Genomic DNA, 15,912 nt, shown 5'->3' with positions numbered 1-15,912 from the left:
TATTTATTTAGGCTGCGCCAGGTCTTAGTTGTGGCACATGGGATCTTTGTTGTGGCATGTGGGATCTTTTAGTTGCGGCATGTGAACTCTTAGTTGCAGCATGCATGTGGGATCTAGTTCCCCGGCCAGGGATCAAATCCAGGCCCCCTGCCTTGGGAGTGCAGAGTCTTACCCACTGGACCACCAGGGACGTCCCCTAAGTTTGTTTTCTATATCTGTTTCTGTTTTATAAATAAGTTCATTTGTATAATTTGTTTAGATTCCACATACGATATTTGTCTTTCTCTGACTTACTTCACTTAGTATGATCATCTCTATGTCCATCCATATTGCTGCAAATGGCATTATTTCATTCTTTTTTATGGCTGAGTAATATTCCGTTGTAGATATGTACCACATAATTTTTACCCATTCATCTGTTGATGGACATTTAGGTTGCTTCATGTCTTGGCTATTGTATATAGTGCTGCTATGAACACTGGGGTGCATGTATCTTTTCCAATTATAGTCTTCTCCAGATATAAGCAGGATCATATAGTAACTCTATTTTTAGCTTTTTAAGGAACCTCCATACTGTTCTCCATAGTGGCTGCACCAATTTACATTCCCACAAATGTAGGAGGGTTCCCTTTTCAAGGTGAGAATATTTTAAAGGTGAGGGTATTTTCTCCATTTTAAAGGTCAGAAAGCCCGTGTTAGACCCTGGGCCCTGGTGCTATGTCCTGACCCTGAGGAAAGCAATGTCTTCTTCTTCTTTTTTTTTTTTTGCAGTATGCGGGCCTCTCACTGTTGTGGCCTCTCCTGTTGAGGAGCACAGGCTCAGTGGCCATGGCTCACGGGCCCAGCCCCTCCACGGCATGTGGGATCTTCCCGGACCGGGGCACGAACCCGTGTCCCCTGCATCAGCAGGTGGACTCTCAACCACTGCGCCACCAGGGAAGCCCCAGCAATGTCTTCTTGCTCAGCCAACAGCTTGTTCTGTGGCCATGAAGGTATATCAGCAAACTTCTCTGAAATAATGTTAAAAACAATTTATTGTGCATGTGCTCCGGGATGGGTTTAGGCTTTGCATCCATTATCAGCTCCATTTTACTGATGAGGAAATAAAGGCTCAGAGAGGTGAAGTGATTTGTCAGAGGTCACACAGCTGTTAACTGGAAGAGCTGGGATTAAAGTCAGGGTTTTCTGACTCTATACTCCACATCCTTCCTTCAATTGTTTATAAATTTATAAAGCTCCCCAAAAAATGTACAGAGGGAAAGAAAGAAGAATGAATATAGGCAAAGTTCCACTGTTTTCAGAACTAGAACTCTTTTTTTTTTTTGCTGTCGTTCTTTATCTTTTTCAGTCCTTGTACAAAAACTCAACAGCTTTCAACTCCAAATGATCGTGAAGGCTTTTCATTTGAAAAGGGATCTATGAAGGTGGATTTGAGAAATACAGACCCGAAGAGCCTCTCTTTGGAGACTGAAAGACAGAGGTAGAGCTTTGCAAAAGTCGTTGGTCATCAGTGGACCTGTTAGGAGTTGTCCTCTGATGTCTTGGGACTCAAGGCAGGAAGGGTCATGAACACTAACCACGTGGTTTGATTGTTGAGTAGGTCTGGTGTAAAAGGGCCTGGATTTGAGTCCTGGAGCACAGCTGGAGTGAGGGTCCAGGTGTGTAACCGAGGACTCCAGGTCTCCCGCTGTCAATTAGATGGCGGGAGGGAAGGATCCTTAGCTTCTGAAGCAAAAGAACAATGGAAGAACCATAATCCTTCCCAAACGACTTTGTGATCTGGGATGATGACACATAGAACAATATTTTTCATACTGCAGGTCATGGCGGGCATGAAGAATGATAAAAAAAAAGAAAAAAGAAAAGTAGTAAAATAGAAAATAATGGAGCATATTAGACACTGCATGTAGTAAGGGTACTTTTTCTTGGAAAAACTTGTATCTCAATGATATACATACACCTAAGCTGAGCCATGATGGAAAATGGAAAATGATATAAAATGGGTTGCTCCAAAAACGAGTAGGCTGCCCTGCTCGTTTGCCCTTTTGTGGTTTACAGTAGGCTAGACTATTTGGAGAAAAGCAAAACGTTCAAAGACTGATTAAAAGAGTTTAAATCTGAGATCCATGCCATGAGACTGAAGGACAAAAAAAATGGGGAAGTTGTTTCATTGGCACTGAATCCCTGGGCTGGACTCAGCCTTGGAGGGGAAGTACATGAAGAAATGTCAGGGCCAACACACATTGTTTGCCCTGGGGGGAGGTGAACTGCGGTGACAAGTAGCTGCTCTGCTCCAGTCTCCTATCTTCTGTCTTCACTGGGAGCCTTCCACCATTCCCTGGCTCTGCTTGATTTTTGTTTGAAATTCTCCCCTGGCTTCCCTGCCAGCTGACCTAAGTAACGTTACATCATCCAGGCCTCCTAGCACCTGAAGTAGGTGCAGGACCTTATCGTGGAGCAACCCACCTGCACTCTTTCCTGGGCTTTTTGCTCTTGCAACTTGCTTTGTAGGGCCAGGGTCACCTGCTAAGGTCCTGGTCACACAAGGGACAGAGTTTAAGACCTCAGGTTCCCAGAACCATGGAAGTCTCCCACCGTGTCCAAAGGTCGGGGCAGAAGAGGTCCTTGAAAATGAACATTGATGACACTAAAGATTTAATGTCACTTTAAATGTAACTGAAAAGCTTATTTAAAAAGGAAATTCTTCCGTGGCGAATCATTTTATTCCATGAAGCGCTATCCCTTGCCAATTTATTTCTATTTTAAATTGAATGTTTTGATTATTTAATTTCCTTAAAATTTGGGTCCACTAGTATTCAATACACAACAGCTTAAAATTAGTATTTTCTTATTCTTTGAAAACTTGCACCCCAAAATATGCCACTTGGGCATATTGATTATTCTGGATTATAGTTAAGAAACGGTCAGTGCAAGGACACTCTGACTTCTTTTGTTCCCCTGAAAGTAGGAAATAAATCTCTCATGTGAAAGGTGTCCTTTCTGTACCAGGAGGGTGGAAGGCCTCCTTATCACCAGAGACAGGGAATTCAGGGCCCCGAAGGCTGTATAAACAAACCTTGTTACTTCACTAATTTGCTACCCCAAGCCCAAACACCTTTGTCTTGTCAATTCTTCACAAATTTATTGTTTCCTTGTCTAAAAGGTATAAAGCTGCCTGCTTTGGTCACTTACTTTGAGTCTCATATTTTTGTATGAGTTCCCACGTATATGAAATGAAATCTGTTTTCCTCCTGTTAATCTGCCTTGTGTCAGTTTAATGATCCAATCAGCTAAAGAACCCAAAAGAAAAAGTCTTCCTCCCCTACACCTCCAAAAGAGGTAAAAGAATGGGATTAAACTGTAATACATTGTTCTATAATGTGTTTCCCTTCCTCCAACCCTTCCCTCCGCCTCCACTTTTATTATCTTGGACATTATATGTAATATTATAGGTCTCTATAGGACACACAGGTAGGTACGTCTCATTTGTAAAAACTACCTAATTCTTCACAATAAGGAAGTATTGCAATTTATTAATACTTACGTGTTACGGATGGTTATTTTCAGGTCTTCCAAAGCAGAAAACATCCCTGTATGTATATCCTTAGAATTTAGATACATTTATTTCTGGAGGATAGATACCTAAATGTAAGGTATACATATTTAAAATTTTAAAGATACCACCAGGTTATTTTCCTAAATGTCTGTAGCAATTTATACTTCCATCAGTAAATGTGTGAAAGTGGTGGTCCCTCCGCCCCCATCCTTGCCAGTATCAGAATTTTTTAACTTTTCCTCAATATGATGGATAGAAAATTATTTTTCATTATTTTGCATTTCTCTGAGAGAAGGTGACCATCTTATTTTGCATTTATTTCTAGTGCTTGGGGCTGAGCATAAGACTATTTTATTGGTTTGTCCTGACTTGCTGGCATTCCACCTGACTTAAATGTTCCATGTATTTTCTTTCAATCATTATTTTCTCTGAACTTTCTTGAAGTATCTTTTGTCATTCGGAAATTTCACTTTTTTGGGTTGTTAAATCCTTTAGTATTTTCCTTTATAATTTCCAGGTTTCTATTTTCTTTAAGAAAGCCTCTTTTACTCTTAGGGTAAAATATTTTCCTATATTTTTGAACACTTTATTGTCTATATTTTCTCATGCCTTTATTTCTACACTTAGCTCTATAATTCATGTAAAATTAATTTTCTTTATGTTATGATGTAGGAGTTTGGCTCTATTAGACAGATAGCCAATTATGCAGATGTCTTTGAGTGAATCACCCATTTTTTGCTCATCATATTGAAACATCCATAATCTACAGTTTCTACTTCTTTTGTAACACATTAGCACAAACTTAGCAGTTTAAAATACACAAACTTGTTACCTTACGGTTCTGTATGTCGGAAGCCGGGTTCAGATCTAACTGGACTAAAATCACGGGGTCGGCTGTGTCCGTCCTGGGAGCTCTTAGGCGAGAATCCATCTCCTCACTATCTCAGGCTGTTGGTAGAATTTAGTTCCTTTCAGGTCCCCATTTCCTTGATGGCTGTCAGCTGAGGGTCCTTCCCAGCTTCTGGAAGCTGCCTGCATTGTTTGGGTCGTGGTTCCGTTCCTCCATCTTCGACGCCAGCAATAGTGGGGGGAGTATCCCTCTTCAAATCTCTCCTGCCCCTTCTCCCATCCTTACTTCTCTCTGAGCCACTCGTTCTGCTTTCCTTGTCCATTTTTATTTTATTATTATTTTAAAATCTAAGTTTCCTTTATTTTATTTATTTATTTATATTATTTTTGGCTGTGTTGGGTCTTTGTTGCTGCGCGTGGGCTTTCTCTAGTTGCGGCCAGCAGGGGCTACTCTTTGTTGCGGTGCACAGGCTTCTCATTGCAGTGGCTTCTCTTGTTGCAGAGCACAGGCCCTAGGCATGCGGGCTTCAGTAGTTGTGGCTCGCGGGCTCTAGAGTGCAGGGTCAGTAGTTGTGGCACACGGGCTCAGTAGCTGTGGCTCGCGGCTCTAGAGCGCAGGCTCAGTTGCTCTGCAGCATGTGGGATCTTCCCGGACTAGGGCTCGAACCCGTGTTCCCTGCATTGGCAGGCGGATTCTTAACCACTGCATCACCAGGGAAGCCCCTTTTAACTGTTTTTTACTCAAAAGAAAAATCCCAAATGCAGTGATGACGAGCCCTTTAAAAAATAATATTCTATACTATTATGAAATCTTAATTATGGCAGCATGTTCAACACAATTATTGAACACCTGAACTATCACCATCTCTCTGAGAAAATCAGGCGGTTATCATTCAAGTTTTACACAATTATCTCTTTATACAAATTTCACTAAGAAATGCTTTATTATTCCCTTTTGTCATGCCAATGCATGTCCAAAATCTTTCTATAATCTGCAAAGTTTTAACTGTAAAACCACAAACTATTTTACCTTGATTACATGCAAGATTCCCAGTCTTGATCCTACCTCTGCACGACAGTAATAAATAAGCTTGTGGCCCTTTATCCTTGAAAAGTATGCCAACTATGCTCGTCTGCCACAGGAAGAGTGCCACTCAAGAAACTTTTGGCATTCAAGTGTATCACCAGATGGAAGAATCTCCTAAGATATGAATAGCACTGAGTGTAGAAGACAGCTCTGTTCCTCTCTGCAGTAAAAATGACACTGTTCTTTTCAATTCCACAACCCATTTATCTCCATTCTCTACCAACCAAAAATATGTAGGAATTTGGTGAAACTGGTGACTCTTCCTCTGGGGTGTTTGGAAGGGGGCCCTGGGCCATTCAAGTACACGTGCTCAGAGTGTTGTAAAACTGTTAGGTCAGGATTATACTTTTAGCTCAGAAGAACTGTTGCTGCTATAAAATTACATTTAGACTCGTTAATTTTGTAGGTACCATTAATATACATGTGGAGATGAAAATCAATGGCCTACATCATCCCAGACATTAAATGCTGTTAGTGGCAAACTATCCACAATCACCTCTAATATGCTGCAGCAGAAATGTATTTTCAAATAATCAATACCTTGAAATTTCAGTAATTTAAGAGCAAGTACACAAAAAATTCTAAATAAGGAAATGCACTACTACCAAAATCATAGGGACCTCATGATGTGGGCTTAAGGGTAGCATGCAGGTTAAAATCATGTGTGGCTACTGTTTACAATAATGAGTGCTGCTACCCTATTTCCCCTATCACAGCCCCACAGAATATGTGCGTATGACACCCTGGGGTAAATGTGAGCGGCTGCTTGCAGGCAGAGATAAAAGCCCTGAGGACTGGGGATCTGTGCAGACACAAACCACCAGCGGCACAGCAGCATGCATGGGTATGAACGGTGGGAGGCTCTGGCTTAGCTGACAAAAACTCAGTCAAGCTTTAAAGATGGATTTGAAAAAGTCATTACCTGTCCTCACTTCTGATGGCATGGACCCCCACCGAGAGAGGATGCTTATAACTCCACGGACACTTATTCCACAACTACCAGGTCCAAACCATGGAGGGATACACACAGCTGGCTAACCTCCTGCCCTTGAGCTGCTCACAATCTAGCGTGCCAGGAAGGTGTTTAAGCAGCTCTCTATAACACAAGGTAGGGCAAAAATCAAGGTCAACGAGGGAATTTCAAAGTGGTATGAGGTTACATAAGCTGGAACAAATAGTTGTGTATGGGTACAAGGGAAACTTCAAAGAAAAGAGCTCTGCTAATAGAGAGGTTTAATCCTGAAACGTCATTCTGACCAACTGTACACAATAAAGCTCGCGTTGAAAAAGCAAAATAAACCGATAATCCTTAAGGTAATCCATTATAGCAGTGCTACTGGGAAGATAATTATGAACCAAACTTTTTAACTACTTCTGAATAACGAGATTAATACAAGGTAGAAAATTTTTTATTTTTTATAGGTTCAGAAACATGACTCTGATTTACATTTGACAATTCTCGAAGTTCCAGCTTTTTAGAAGAAATGAGTATGAGAATGGGAAAAACTTAAGGCAATGTTATGGTAACATTTATCTTTTTTCTGTTCAAGATGCAGCTCTTGAACATTTTTAGTAATTATGACTTTCGACCTGAAACGTTGCTTTAACTGTTTAAGCTAGAAATAAAGTGTAAACTTCATTGGTTAAAATAATTTCCTGGGACTTCAAGTTTAGATCATTTTTGTAAAACAACAAACTATGTAAGTAAAATGGAATCAGTGAGGGGGTCATCTTGAAGACTGTATCTGAACAGTAGTTTAATTTCACCATTAAAGAAAGTGTGTCTTAAGAATATTTCTTCCAACACTATGAGAAAAATGTTTGACTTCAATCAACCAATCAGGATCTGTTCAAGTCAAGAACTCTTTTTCACTTAAAAACTTCTGTGCATAAAATACATCTGTATGGGGCCTTCCCTGGTGGCGCGGTGGTTGAGAGTCTGCCTGCCGATGCAGGGGACATGGGTTCGTGCCCCGGTCTGGGAGAATCCCATGTGCCGTGGAGCGGCTGGGCCCGTGAGCCATGGCCGCTGAGCCTGCGCGTCCGGAGCCTGTGCTCTGCAACGGGAGAGGCCGCAGCAGTGGGAGGCCCGCGTATCACAAAAAAAAAAAAAACAAAAAACATCTGTATGTTTATTTTGAGTGAAACCCTACTTTGTATTCTAGACTATCTCTTTTGAGGATAAGTAGATTTAAAAAAACTTGCACATTGTCTGTTTAAGTGTTCAAATACTAAAACACTCAAGTTCAATTACATCCCAAATAATATCTCTAAGGTTTATCAGGTATTTAACAGAACAGGCCCTGTTCTGAGCACTCCTCCTCCTGACTTGTTTAATCCTGCTAAGAACTCTCCCATCCTACCAGACAAGAGGCAGAGAAAAGAAAAAGGTAGGAAGCTGTCTAGAAATACAAGCCATAGTTTAACAAAGATAAACAGTGGTTTTATTGATTACGTATATTTTCAACTCTAGTAATATATATTATAAACTTTAAGAATTAGCAATAAATGGCTGTATTTTTTACCAAGAATAATGTAGGCTATGGCAGCATGTTTGATGAATATTATTGAAGTCCTGCACAGTCATCATCTATCTATTTTTCAGAAAATCAAGAAGTCATCATCCAAGCTTTGTATTAGGTCACGAGACAGTTACCCCTATACACACATTTCATTAAGTAGAAATAAGACATTACACATTTTCTTTTTTGGCAAATCCTCCCTTTCTGTCATACAGATATATCCTCCCAAAGCTATTTTCTTATAATGTACAAAACTTATTTTTTATCCACAAGAGTTGTGTCAAATAACTTACACCCTGGAAAGCTCAAAGGCGTGAGGCAGTAACAAAATGCTCCTCTGGACTCTGTATCTCACTTTTGCCTAAAACCCTATTTGATAATTAAAACTAAATGAATCCCACATTATAATACTTACGTAGGAAAGTCTTTTTGTGTACATGTTTGCCACAAAGATGGAAAGTGTCAACTCAGCTGAGCAAGTATTTGGCAGATCACAGAAAGAAAACAGGGCTGTGGGAAGCGAAAACGCTTTAGTGTTTGACAGCTGAAGAGACTGATGACTGTCACTCCAATTTCTCATCTCCTTCTTCCACGTCTTTCAAACTGAGTACTTCCAAAGAGCCTTTGCCTTTTGTCTCCTTTTTTACGAGCTCATCGATTTCTCGGAAGCAGCCCGGGTCGATGAGACACACCTGAAACATTGAACACAGCTGTTGACCACATGAGGAAGAGCAGTACCATAGAATGGACACAGCTTTCACTTCGTATGAGACAAACACACCATACTTTCCAGGTCTCTCTACAACCACAGATAAGACAACGCACAGGACGGTGGGCTGGGTTCTGGTCCAGCCTCTGCCCTTAAGTATGCACGCAGGCCCCTGTGACAAGGCATTATTCTCCCTACTGAGGACTTTTCCAGATTCCTCAGCTGTAAAACGAAGTGGTTGGATTAGAAGGCTATGGTCCTTTTCATACTAAAACTTAGCGTTAAAATTTACAGTTCAATAAAATCATCTCTTTGTATCCACATTTGAAGAAAAAAAAAAAAGAGGTGGAAGGCCTATTTAGAAACCATGTGCAAAGTTTTGCAAAGATTTTAGAACTTCAGAGAGTGTCAGATGTGTTGTTTTACATCTACAGTGGAAAGGGCAACAGTCCTCTAGAGCTCATTTATTTGTCAAGAAGCTATAAAGCTCTAAGATGTGGGTTTGCAGACAGCTGAATTTACACGATGTCTGAAGCTGCAGGGTGAGGACCCAAAGACATGATGTTTTTGCTGCTTCTTTAAAATGTTCTGCAGTAAATGAGACTGACAAACTTTTAGTCCTATTTCCAATTTCCTCATTAATAGAAGACTCACTGTAAAATATATTCTCATCGAAAATGAGCATTGACCAAAATCATTTTATCATGAATAATTTAACTAAAAAAGCAAACAAAAATTGTAAGTGTTCTTAATGACAATTTAGTTCTACGGAGACCTTGACTGTCTTACCTAATTCTAGTTAAGACATTACTGGAAATGTCTTACTGTTCACACCTTCTAAATGTGACAGATTTATGACTAGAGAAGTATTTTGGTAACGTGGAAGCAAAGAAACAAGAGTATGTTAATCTTACAATATCTAACTGTTGACCATAGTCTTCACTTTCTATAACCTTGATGAGTGGCTTGAGTTTTTCTTTCAGCTTCTTCCCTTCATTCACTGGAAGAATGAACCGAAGTCTCATGTGAGCACGTTCTATCTTCATTTTCTCCTTTAACTGCTTTATCACTTCCAAAGCCTATCAAGACAAAATTAAAAATGTCTGTAATTTCTTTGCTTCTGCTGCTGCATTACTGCAGAAGGTATTCAAAACAAAGCAGTTTCCACCTAGCCGGACTGGGCAATGGTTTCTTAGATGACATGAAGAACATTAGCAACCACAGGAAAAAAATAGATAAATTGGGCTTCAAGATTAAAACCTTTTGTTCTTCAAAAAACTATCAAGAAAGTGAAAAGACAACCCACAGAATATGACAAAATACTGGCAAATCGTGCATTTGATACGGTACTAGTATCCAAGATATATAAAGAACTCTTACAACTCAATAATGAAGAGACAACTAATCAACTAAAAAATGGTCAAAGGATCTGAAGAGTGATTTCTCCAAAGAAGACCGACAAAGGGTCAATACGCCCATGAAAATATGCGCAAATTATCAGTCATTAGGGAAATGCAAATCAAAACCAGAACAATACCCCCAGGATGGCTATAATCAAGAAGTTGGACAATAACAAACATCACTGAGGATGTGGAGAAACTGGAACCCTTGTACACTGATTGTGGAAATGTAAAATGGCTCAGCTGTTTCGGAAACTGGCTGAGCAATTCCTCAAAAGGTTAATACAGTCACCATATGAGCTAGCAATTCTGTTCCTGGGTATAGAGAAATGGAAACATACGTCCACACAAAAATTTGTAATCAATTTCATAGCAGCATTATTCATGATAGCTAAAAAGTGGGAACAACCCAAATGTCCACCAACTGATGAATGAACAAAAGGTGGTATTTCCATACAATGAACTATTATTCAGTCCTAAGAAGGAAAAAAGTACTGATAGATGCTACAACATGGATTAACCTTGAAAGGGCCACATACTGTATGACTCCATTTATATGAAATGTGCAGAATAGACAAGTCAATAAAAACAGAAATAAAATTTGCAGTTGCCTTATTCCCTCCTTACGAGACAGGGGAATGAGAAGTGACTGACAACAGGTACAGGGTTTCATTTTGGGGTGATGAAATGTTCTCAAATTAGGTAGCAGGGAAGGGTGCAAAAACTGTGAGTATACGACTGAACTGTAGGCTTTAAATGGGTGACTTTTATAGTGTATGTATTATACAAACATTAAAGAAAAATCTAACAACTGGGGTTAAAATGATGCTTTAAAAATCCAAGTTTTATCTTTGTAAAAACAATTTTATTTTATATTGGAGTATAATTGATTAACAATGATGTGTTAGTTACAGGTGTACAGCAAAGGGATTCAGTTATACCCATACAAGTATCCATTCTTTTTCAAACTCTTTTTCCATTTAGGTTATTACAGAATATTGAGCCAAGCTCCCTGTGCTATACGGTAGGTCCTTGTTGGAAGAATCCAAGTTTTATCTTTAAAGGTCTGACCTGGATAGGAAGATGAGAGTCCTCGTATATTTGTGTTTAGTTAAAACAAATTCCATCACTCCTCTCTAAAACCTCCATCGTTCCCCTCCCCTGTACCCCAAACCTCCTCCCACTTGCTTCCAAGTAGTGCCATTTTGTTATTACAGACCAACTATTTTAATGTTTTCCTCAGAGCACATTGATTTTCATGGACACTTTTTGGCATTAAAAAACAACTCACCTGCTGTTTTGTACTCTTGTTGGGTTTGACCGAATAGTGGATGTCCTTCATGGCTCTCTCGATAAGGATAACGGTGTACGGTCTCTTTGTTTCAGGGTTCACACATTTGTCGGCCACAAGAGTTGCAATGTCCCTAAACATCTGCTCCAGCTGTGTGTGCCGTTCTTTATCTGACACTTGAACCTCTCCTTTAGTTAAAATCTTAAAAAACCCAACATGTTTAAGAAAAGTAATATCTTTATTCCACACTACTTGTTAACTAACCACAGGAATTAATAACTGGGGAGAAAATTAAATTTCATCCTCTTCAGCTACTGATACTTGGTAATAACTTGAGCTTTGCCTAAAGGGATTATCTTGTTCCAAAATCTTACTTATTTAGATGGGGGATGGGGTAAAGGTAATCTTAGCAGAGGGTGTAAATGATGAAATACTTGAAAAGAAATTCTATTTTCAGGTACATTACACTAAAAATGTATAAACGAACAAAATAATGCAGCTTAGTAGGAAATCTGATTTCTGGAGGCTTTGGCAAAAAACATCCAAGTCCTGAATTATTAAAAGTGATGCTGCACAGATCGAATTATTGCACAGTAACTGATCACTCCAAAAAAATAGTAAAGTTTAACATACCTGTAATCTAATATCTAATACTACTGGATATTAGGGTCAATTATGCTGCAACTGTTAGAACCCACCTGCTTACAGATTTCAGTCTGGTCATCTGTTCCAAACGCACTGATGAGATCTTCCTTCTTTGCAACCTGACCTTTAGAGACATTTACAAACACTGAGTGCGTCTGCAGAACTTCATCAAGGTCTTTTTCCCTTGGGAGGACAGGAGAGAAAGTCCTAAGTGAGTATGCTTGAAACTTCGAAGTTCATTCACATTTAAATACAAGAAGGCGTCGATATGAAGAGTAAGAAACAACAAATACTCCTAAATGACCCTCGGTTCCAGGGGACCATTTCGTAACCCAGAACTCCATTTGTATTCGCAGTTACTCAGAGGTGAAAAACGTCGCGGGAGTATCTGTGCCATCACTGAAGGGTGGGGTCCGGCTGCTGCCAAGGAATTCCAGCCCCTAGATGGCAGCAGTGAAGACCGTATACGCACTTCGGTGCAACTACCGGGCTGAGACCTGTGACAAACGCACGAACTATAGAAGCACCCGGAAGACCAGGCCCTTTGCCTTTATCATTATTCTGACGAAAGGACCACAGTTATGGGGGTTTCTTGGCTGTGGCTTTTATGACACCCGGGAAGCAAAGTAAAACCAAGCCCCAAACCAAACCGACCAAAAAAAAAAAAAGGGAACGTCTGGTTTAGACCCTAAGCCCGGGCAGCAGGAGTAAGTTTCCCATTTCCTTCCCTGGCGAGACACTAGCTGGGCCCATTCGTTAGACGACCAAAGGAGGCCGCCTTCGAGGCTACCAGCTCCGGCCAGGGCCCAGAGGGAGAGTGTCACTCACACGCCGCTCCGCCAGCCCACGACTTTGTTTTTGTAGCAGGCGATTTCGAAGCGCTTCCCGGCTCGCTTCATTCGTACTACGGCCACATTGGTCAGGCGGATCTGGTTGGTGGGGGTGAAGATCGACATCGTGGCCGCTCACAGACCTTGGGTCCGGCGAACTAAGGCAAACCCGCGCTGCCGGCCTGAGGGCCAACTGAGCCTCGATGTAACCACCCGGCGGCGCGCGGCACAGTAACGCCCGCAGACGGCGCAGCGCCGTGACTAACTCGGCCGAAACGATACACCCACGCAACTTACTGCGCAGGCGTCAGGTGTTAAGACAACCGGGCGGGGAGGAGAGAGCCAGAACGCCTGCGCATTGTGGCTTTTACGACACTGCTCCACGCCCGGAAAGAGAGGGTCTCTTCCTTGACGTAATTTTCTTTCCAGAATGAACGAAAGAGCTCTGATTGGTTGGTGGAGCTAATGTTTGGTGACCGGGTGGAAACTCAGTGCCGGGCACCTCACAGTTCCGCGGAGTTTCGGGCCACGCCCACATTACCCTTTCGTTATAGAAAAGTTTTAACACAAAAAACGTAGAGAAAAAAGTGTAATGAACTGCCACGTACCCATCACCCCGCTTCAACAATTATCAACATTTTGCCGTTCTTGTTTCATTTTCCCTCTTTTTTTTTGTTGGAGTATTTTAAAGCAAATCATCATAAAGTTTTATCTTTAAATACTTCAGTCTAAACTCCTAACAAATACACCCAACGAGATTAACCATAATTCCTTAATAGCGTCTCATTGCTAGTCCATAATCAAATTTCCCCTAAATAATGCCTTTTTACAGTCTTTGTGTTTCAAATGAGATTCAAACAGGCTCACAGATTGCATTAGGTTGGCGATGCCCTTAGTTTCTTAACGCCGACTTTCCCTCCCCCACCCCCTCCTTTTTTCGCCTGCTTCTCTCCAGATTCGCCCCTAACTCTCAAGCGCGGATTCCTGAGCCGCGGGCAGCACTCCCGCTTCCTCGCCGGGAGCTCTGGGCGGTGCTTTTCTCTGGGCCCGCCCCCTTCCTCCTCTGAGCCAATCCGGACAGGTCTGCGAGTGGCATGGCTGCCCCCAGGTCCTCCGACTGTGGGCGCCTAGCTAATGCTACGAGGTACTTCTGGTGGTCTCCCAGTATCCACGCCGGACAATACGTTTCTTAGGTCCGCAGTCCTGGTGTCTTGTCGGGCCGCAGGGCTCGGGCCCTGAGGAGAATGGGTAAGGTCCACAGGCGGGTAAGGTTCGTGGGGTGGGAAGGGAGGAAACCGTTTTTCTGAGACCCTCGGGCCCCTTCCTCCAGAGTATGCTGCCCTTGTCAGCCCGGGACCGGTGCCGCTGGGGGCAAGGGAGGACTGATCCCTGCTCGTGACTTGGCTTTTGCCTTTTGAGGCTAGGAGATGAGTTTAGAACTATGCTTCTAACCTCAAGCAAAAGACAGAGGAAACTTTCTCCCCCTTACCCACGTGTGTTGAGGACTTTTGGTCCTTTCCAGGAGTAGCACCTGTAAACCTCAAATCTTAGACCTCGCCTTTTGAAATTACCCCCAGGTTCAGCATTTGAGTCCAGGTCCATCCATATCTCCCTTAAAAAAAACTGGGACTTGAGGTCAATTATTTGAGAACGCTTTGCAAGCAGATGTGGGTCTCTAAAAATAAAATAAAAAAAAAGAGGAATACGTTTAGTATTATTTTTCTTATGGAGCAGCGTAACAAAGCAAAATTAACTCATAATTCCACATAAAGTGTTTTGACTTTATGTTCCCTTCTTTTCCAAACGCTATATTCAAATGAAGATAAAATTTTATATTCTTGTTTTGAATTAGCATTATCATGACAATTATATTACATATCACAGTGTCTTGTTTTTATTAGAGTTGCTTTTTATAGATTTCTTAGTGGGGTTGTTGAATATGAAGGTTGGTTTTTCTTTTTCTTTTTTTTTCTAAAATAAGAATGGATATCATTGTATATGTAACTTCAAATAAAATTACTTATATGTGTCATTTTAAATTTAGATCCTTCTTTGGATATGTGGGACTTCTCATCTTTAATATCATTATGGATAAACAGATTTTACATATATTTGGGCTTTGCCTTTGGCTTTAGCCTTTGGATTTGTTTCCAGATTGTCATCAGAAAGCAGGTAAGTGGAGTTACTTTTTTTTTTTAAATATATATATATTTATTTATTTTTGGCTGTGTTGAGTCTTTGTTGCATGTGGGCTTTCTCTAGTTGCGGCGAGTGGGGGCTACTCTTTGTTGTGGTGCGCGGGCTTCTCATTGTGGTAGCTTCTCATGTTACGGAGCATGGGCTCTAGGCACGCAGGCTTCAGTAGTTGTGGCATGCAGGCTCAGTAGTTGTGGCACACGGGCTTAGTTGCTCCATAGCCTGTGGGATCTTCCCGGGCCAGGGCTTGAACCCGTGTCCCTTGCATTAGCAGGTGGATTCTTTACCACTGTGCCACCAGGGAAACCCAAGTGGAGTTACTTTTTCTAGGAGAGTATTTGGCATCAAATTTTATAGAGAATGCAGAGTGCAGATTTTCTAAGGCTTCCAGAAAAATATAGAAATTCTAAAAGGAACTTTCGATCACTTTTATGTTTGGTCTTTAGAAATAGTTTTTCAATGCCAAAAAATTTTTCTTGTCAGTTTTTATAGACTAAGTTATTTACCTTTTCTTTGATGGGCTGTGGAAGTGTCATTGTTAAGATACAGGAAGGTTTTGTAATGAAAAATTAAACTTTTGCAAAAAACCCAAATCTGCTTAGCACCCTTAAGGGGTAGTAGTGTTCTCTTTTCCTTCCAGTAATTAAGAATCAGAAAATAAGTTTCTACTATTATTCCACTACAACACATTATGGGTGAAAGTACGTGTAGTTTTATCCTGGAAGGAATGGGAATCATTATAGTCTTAAGAAATGTGGGCCCCGCTTTTAAAGGACCTAATTATACCAAGGGGTTAATATTTGAGGAGTACAATTGAAAAATTAAGA

The 15,912-nt window shown here is 41.0% G+C and overlaps 2 protein-coding genes and 1 pseudogene across 6 annotated transcripts in view; 1 reads left to right on the top strand and 2 right to left on the bottom strand.

The window, feature by feature from the left end:
- Positions 1–4,487, bottom strand: part of LOC111182292 (chromobox protein homolog 1 pseudogene) — a 61,199-nt pseudogene extending 56,712 nt beyond the window's left edge.
- LOC111182070 (S-adenosyl-L-methionine-dependent tRNA 4-demethylwyosine synthase TYW1) overlaps positions 1–15,912 on the top strand; it is a 276,237-nt gene that overhangs the window by 51,646 nt on the left and 208,679 nt on the right. For 4 of the 5 annotated variants that reach the window (XR_016387776.1, XM_022588137.2, XM_022588136.2 and 1 more), the window contains exons 1-2: positions 13,053–14,137; positions 14,934–15,061. Coding sequence is in view for 4 of the 5 variants with exons in the window: in XM_022588137.2 (XP_022443845.2) it covers positions 14,134–14,137; positions 14,934–15,061 (132 nt within the window). In the remaining variant the exon portion in view is untranslated. Of the gene's footprint in view, positions 1–13,052; positions 14,138–14,933; positions 15,062–15,912 lie in introns of those variants that run through there. The other variant, XM_089895820.1, reaches the window with a different exon arrangement.
- SBDS (SBDS ribosome maturation factor) lies at positions 6,886–13,015 on the bottom strand. Its single transcript, XM_022588146.2, has 5 exons — positions 12,888–13,015; positions 12,113–12,242; positions 11,415–11,615; positions 9,638–9,802; positions 6,886–8,706 (listed from the first exon to the last, which is right to left on the bottom strand). Exons 1-5 carry the CDS (start codon positions 13,013–13,015, stop codon positions 8,578–8,580), a joined length of 753 nt encoding a protein of 250 aa, XP_022443854.1. The 3' UTR covers positions 6,886–8,577.

The sequence above is a fragment of the Delphinapterus leucas genome, chromosome 15 (genome assembly GCF_059928025.1).
Source record: "Delphinapterus leucas isolate spDelLeu-1000000601 "Yukka" chromosome 15, BTC_Dleu_Yukka2, whole genome shotgun sequence".
In the NCBI taxonomy this organism is placed as follows: Eukaryota; Metazoa; Chordata; class Mammalia; order Artiodactyla; family Monodontidae; genus Delphinapterus; species Delphinapterus leucas.
This window is presented reverse-complemented; position numbering and strand designations above follow the sequence as displayed.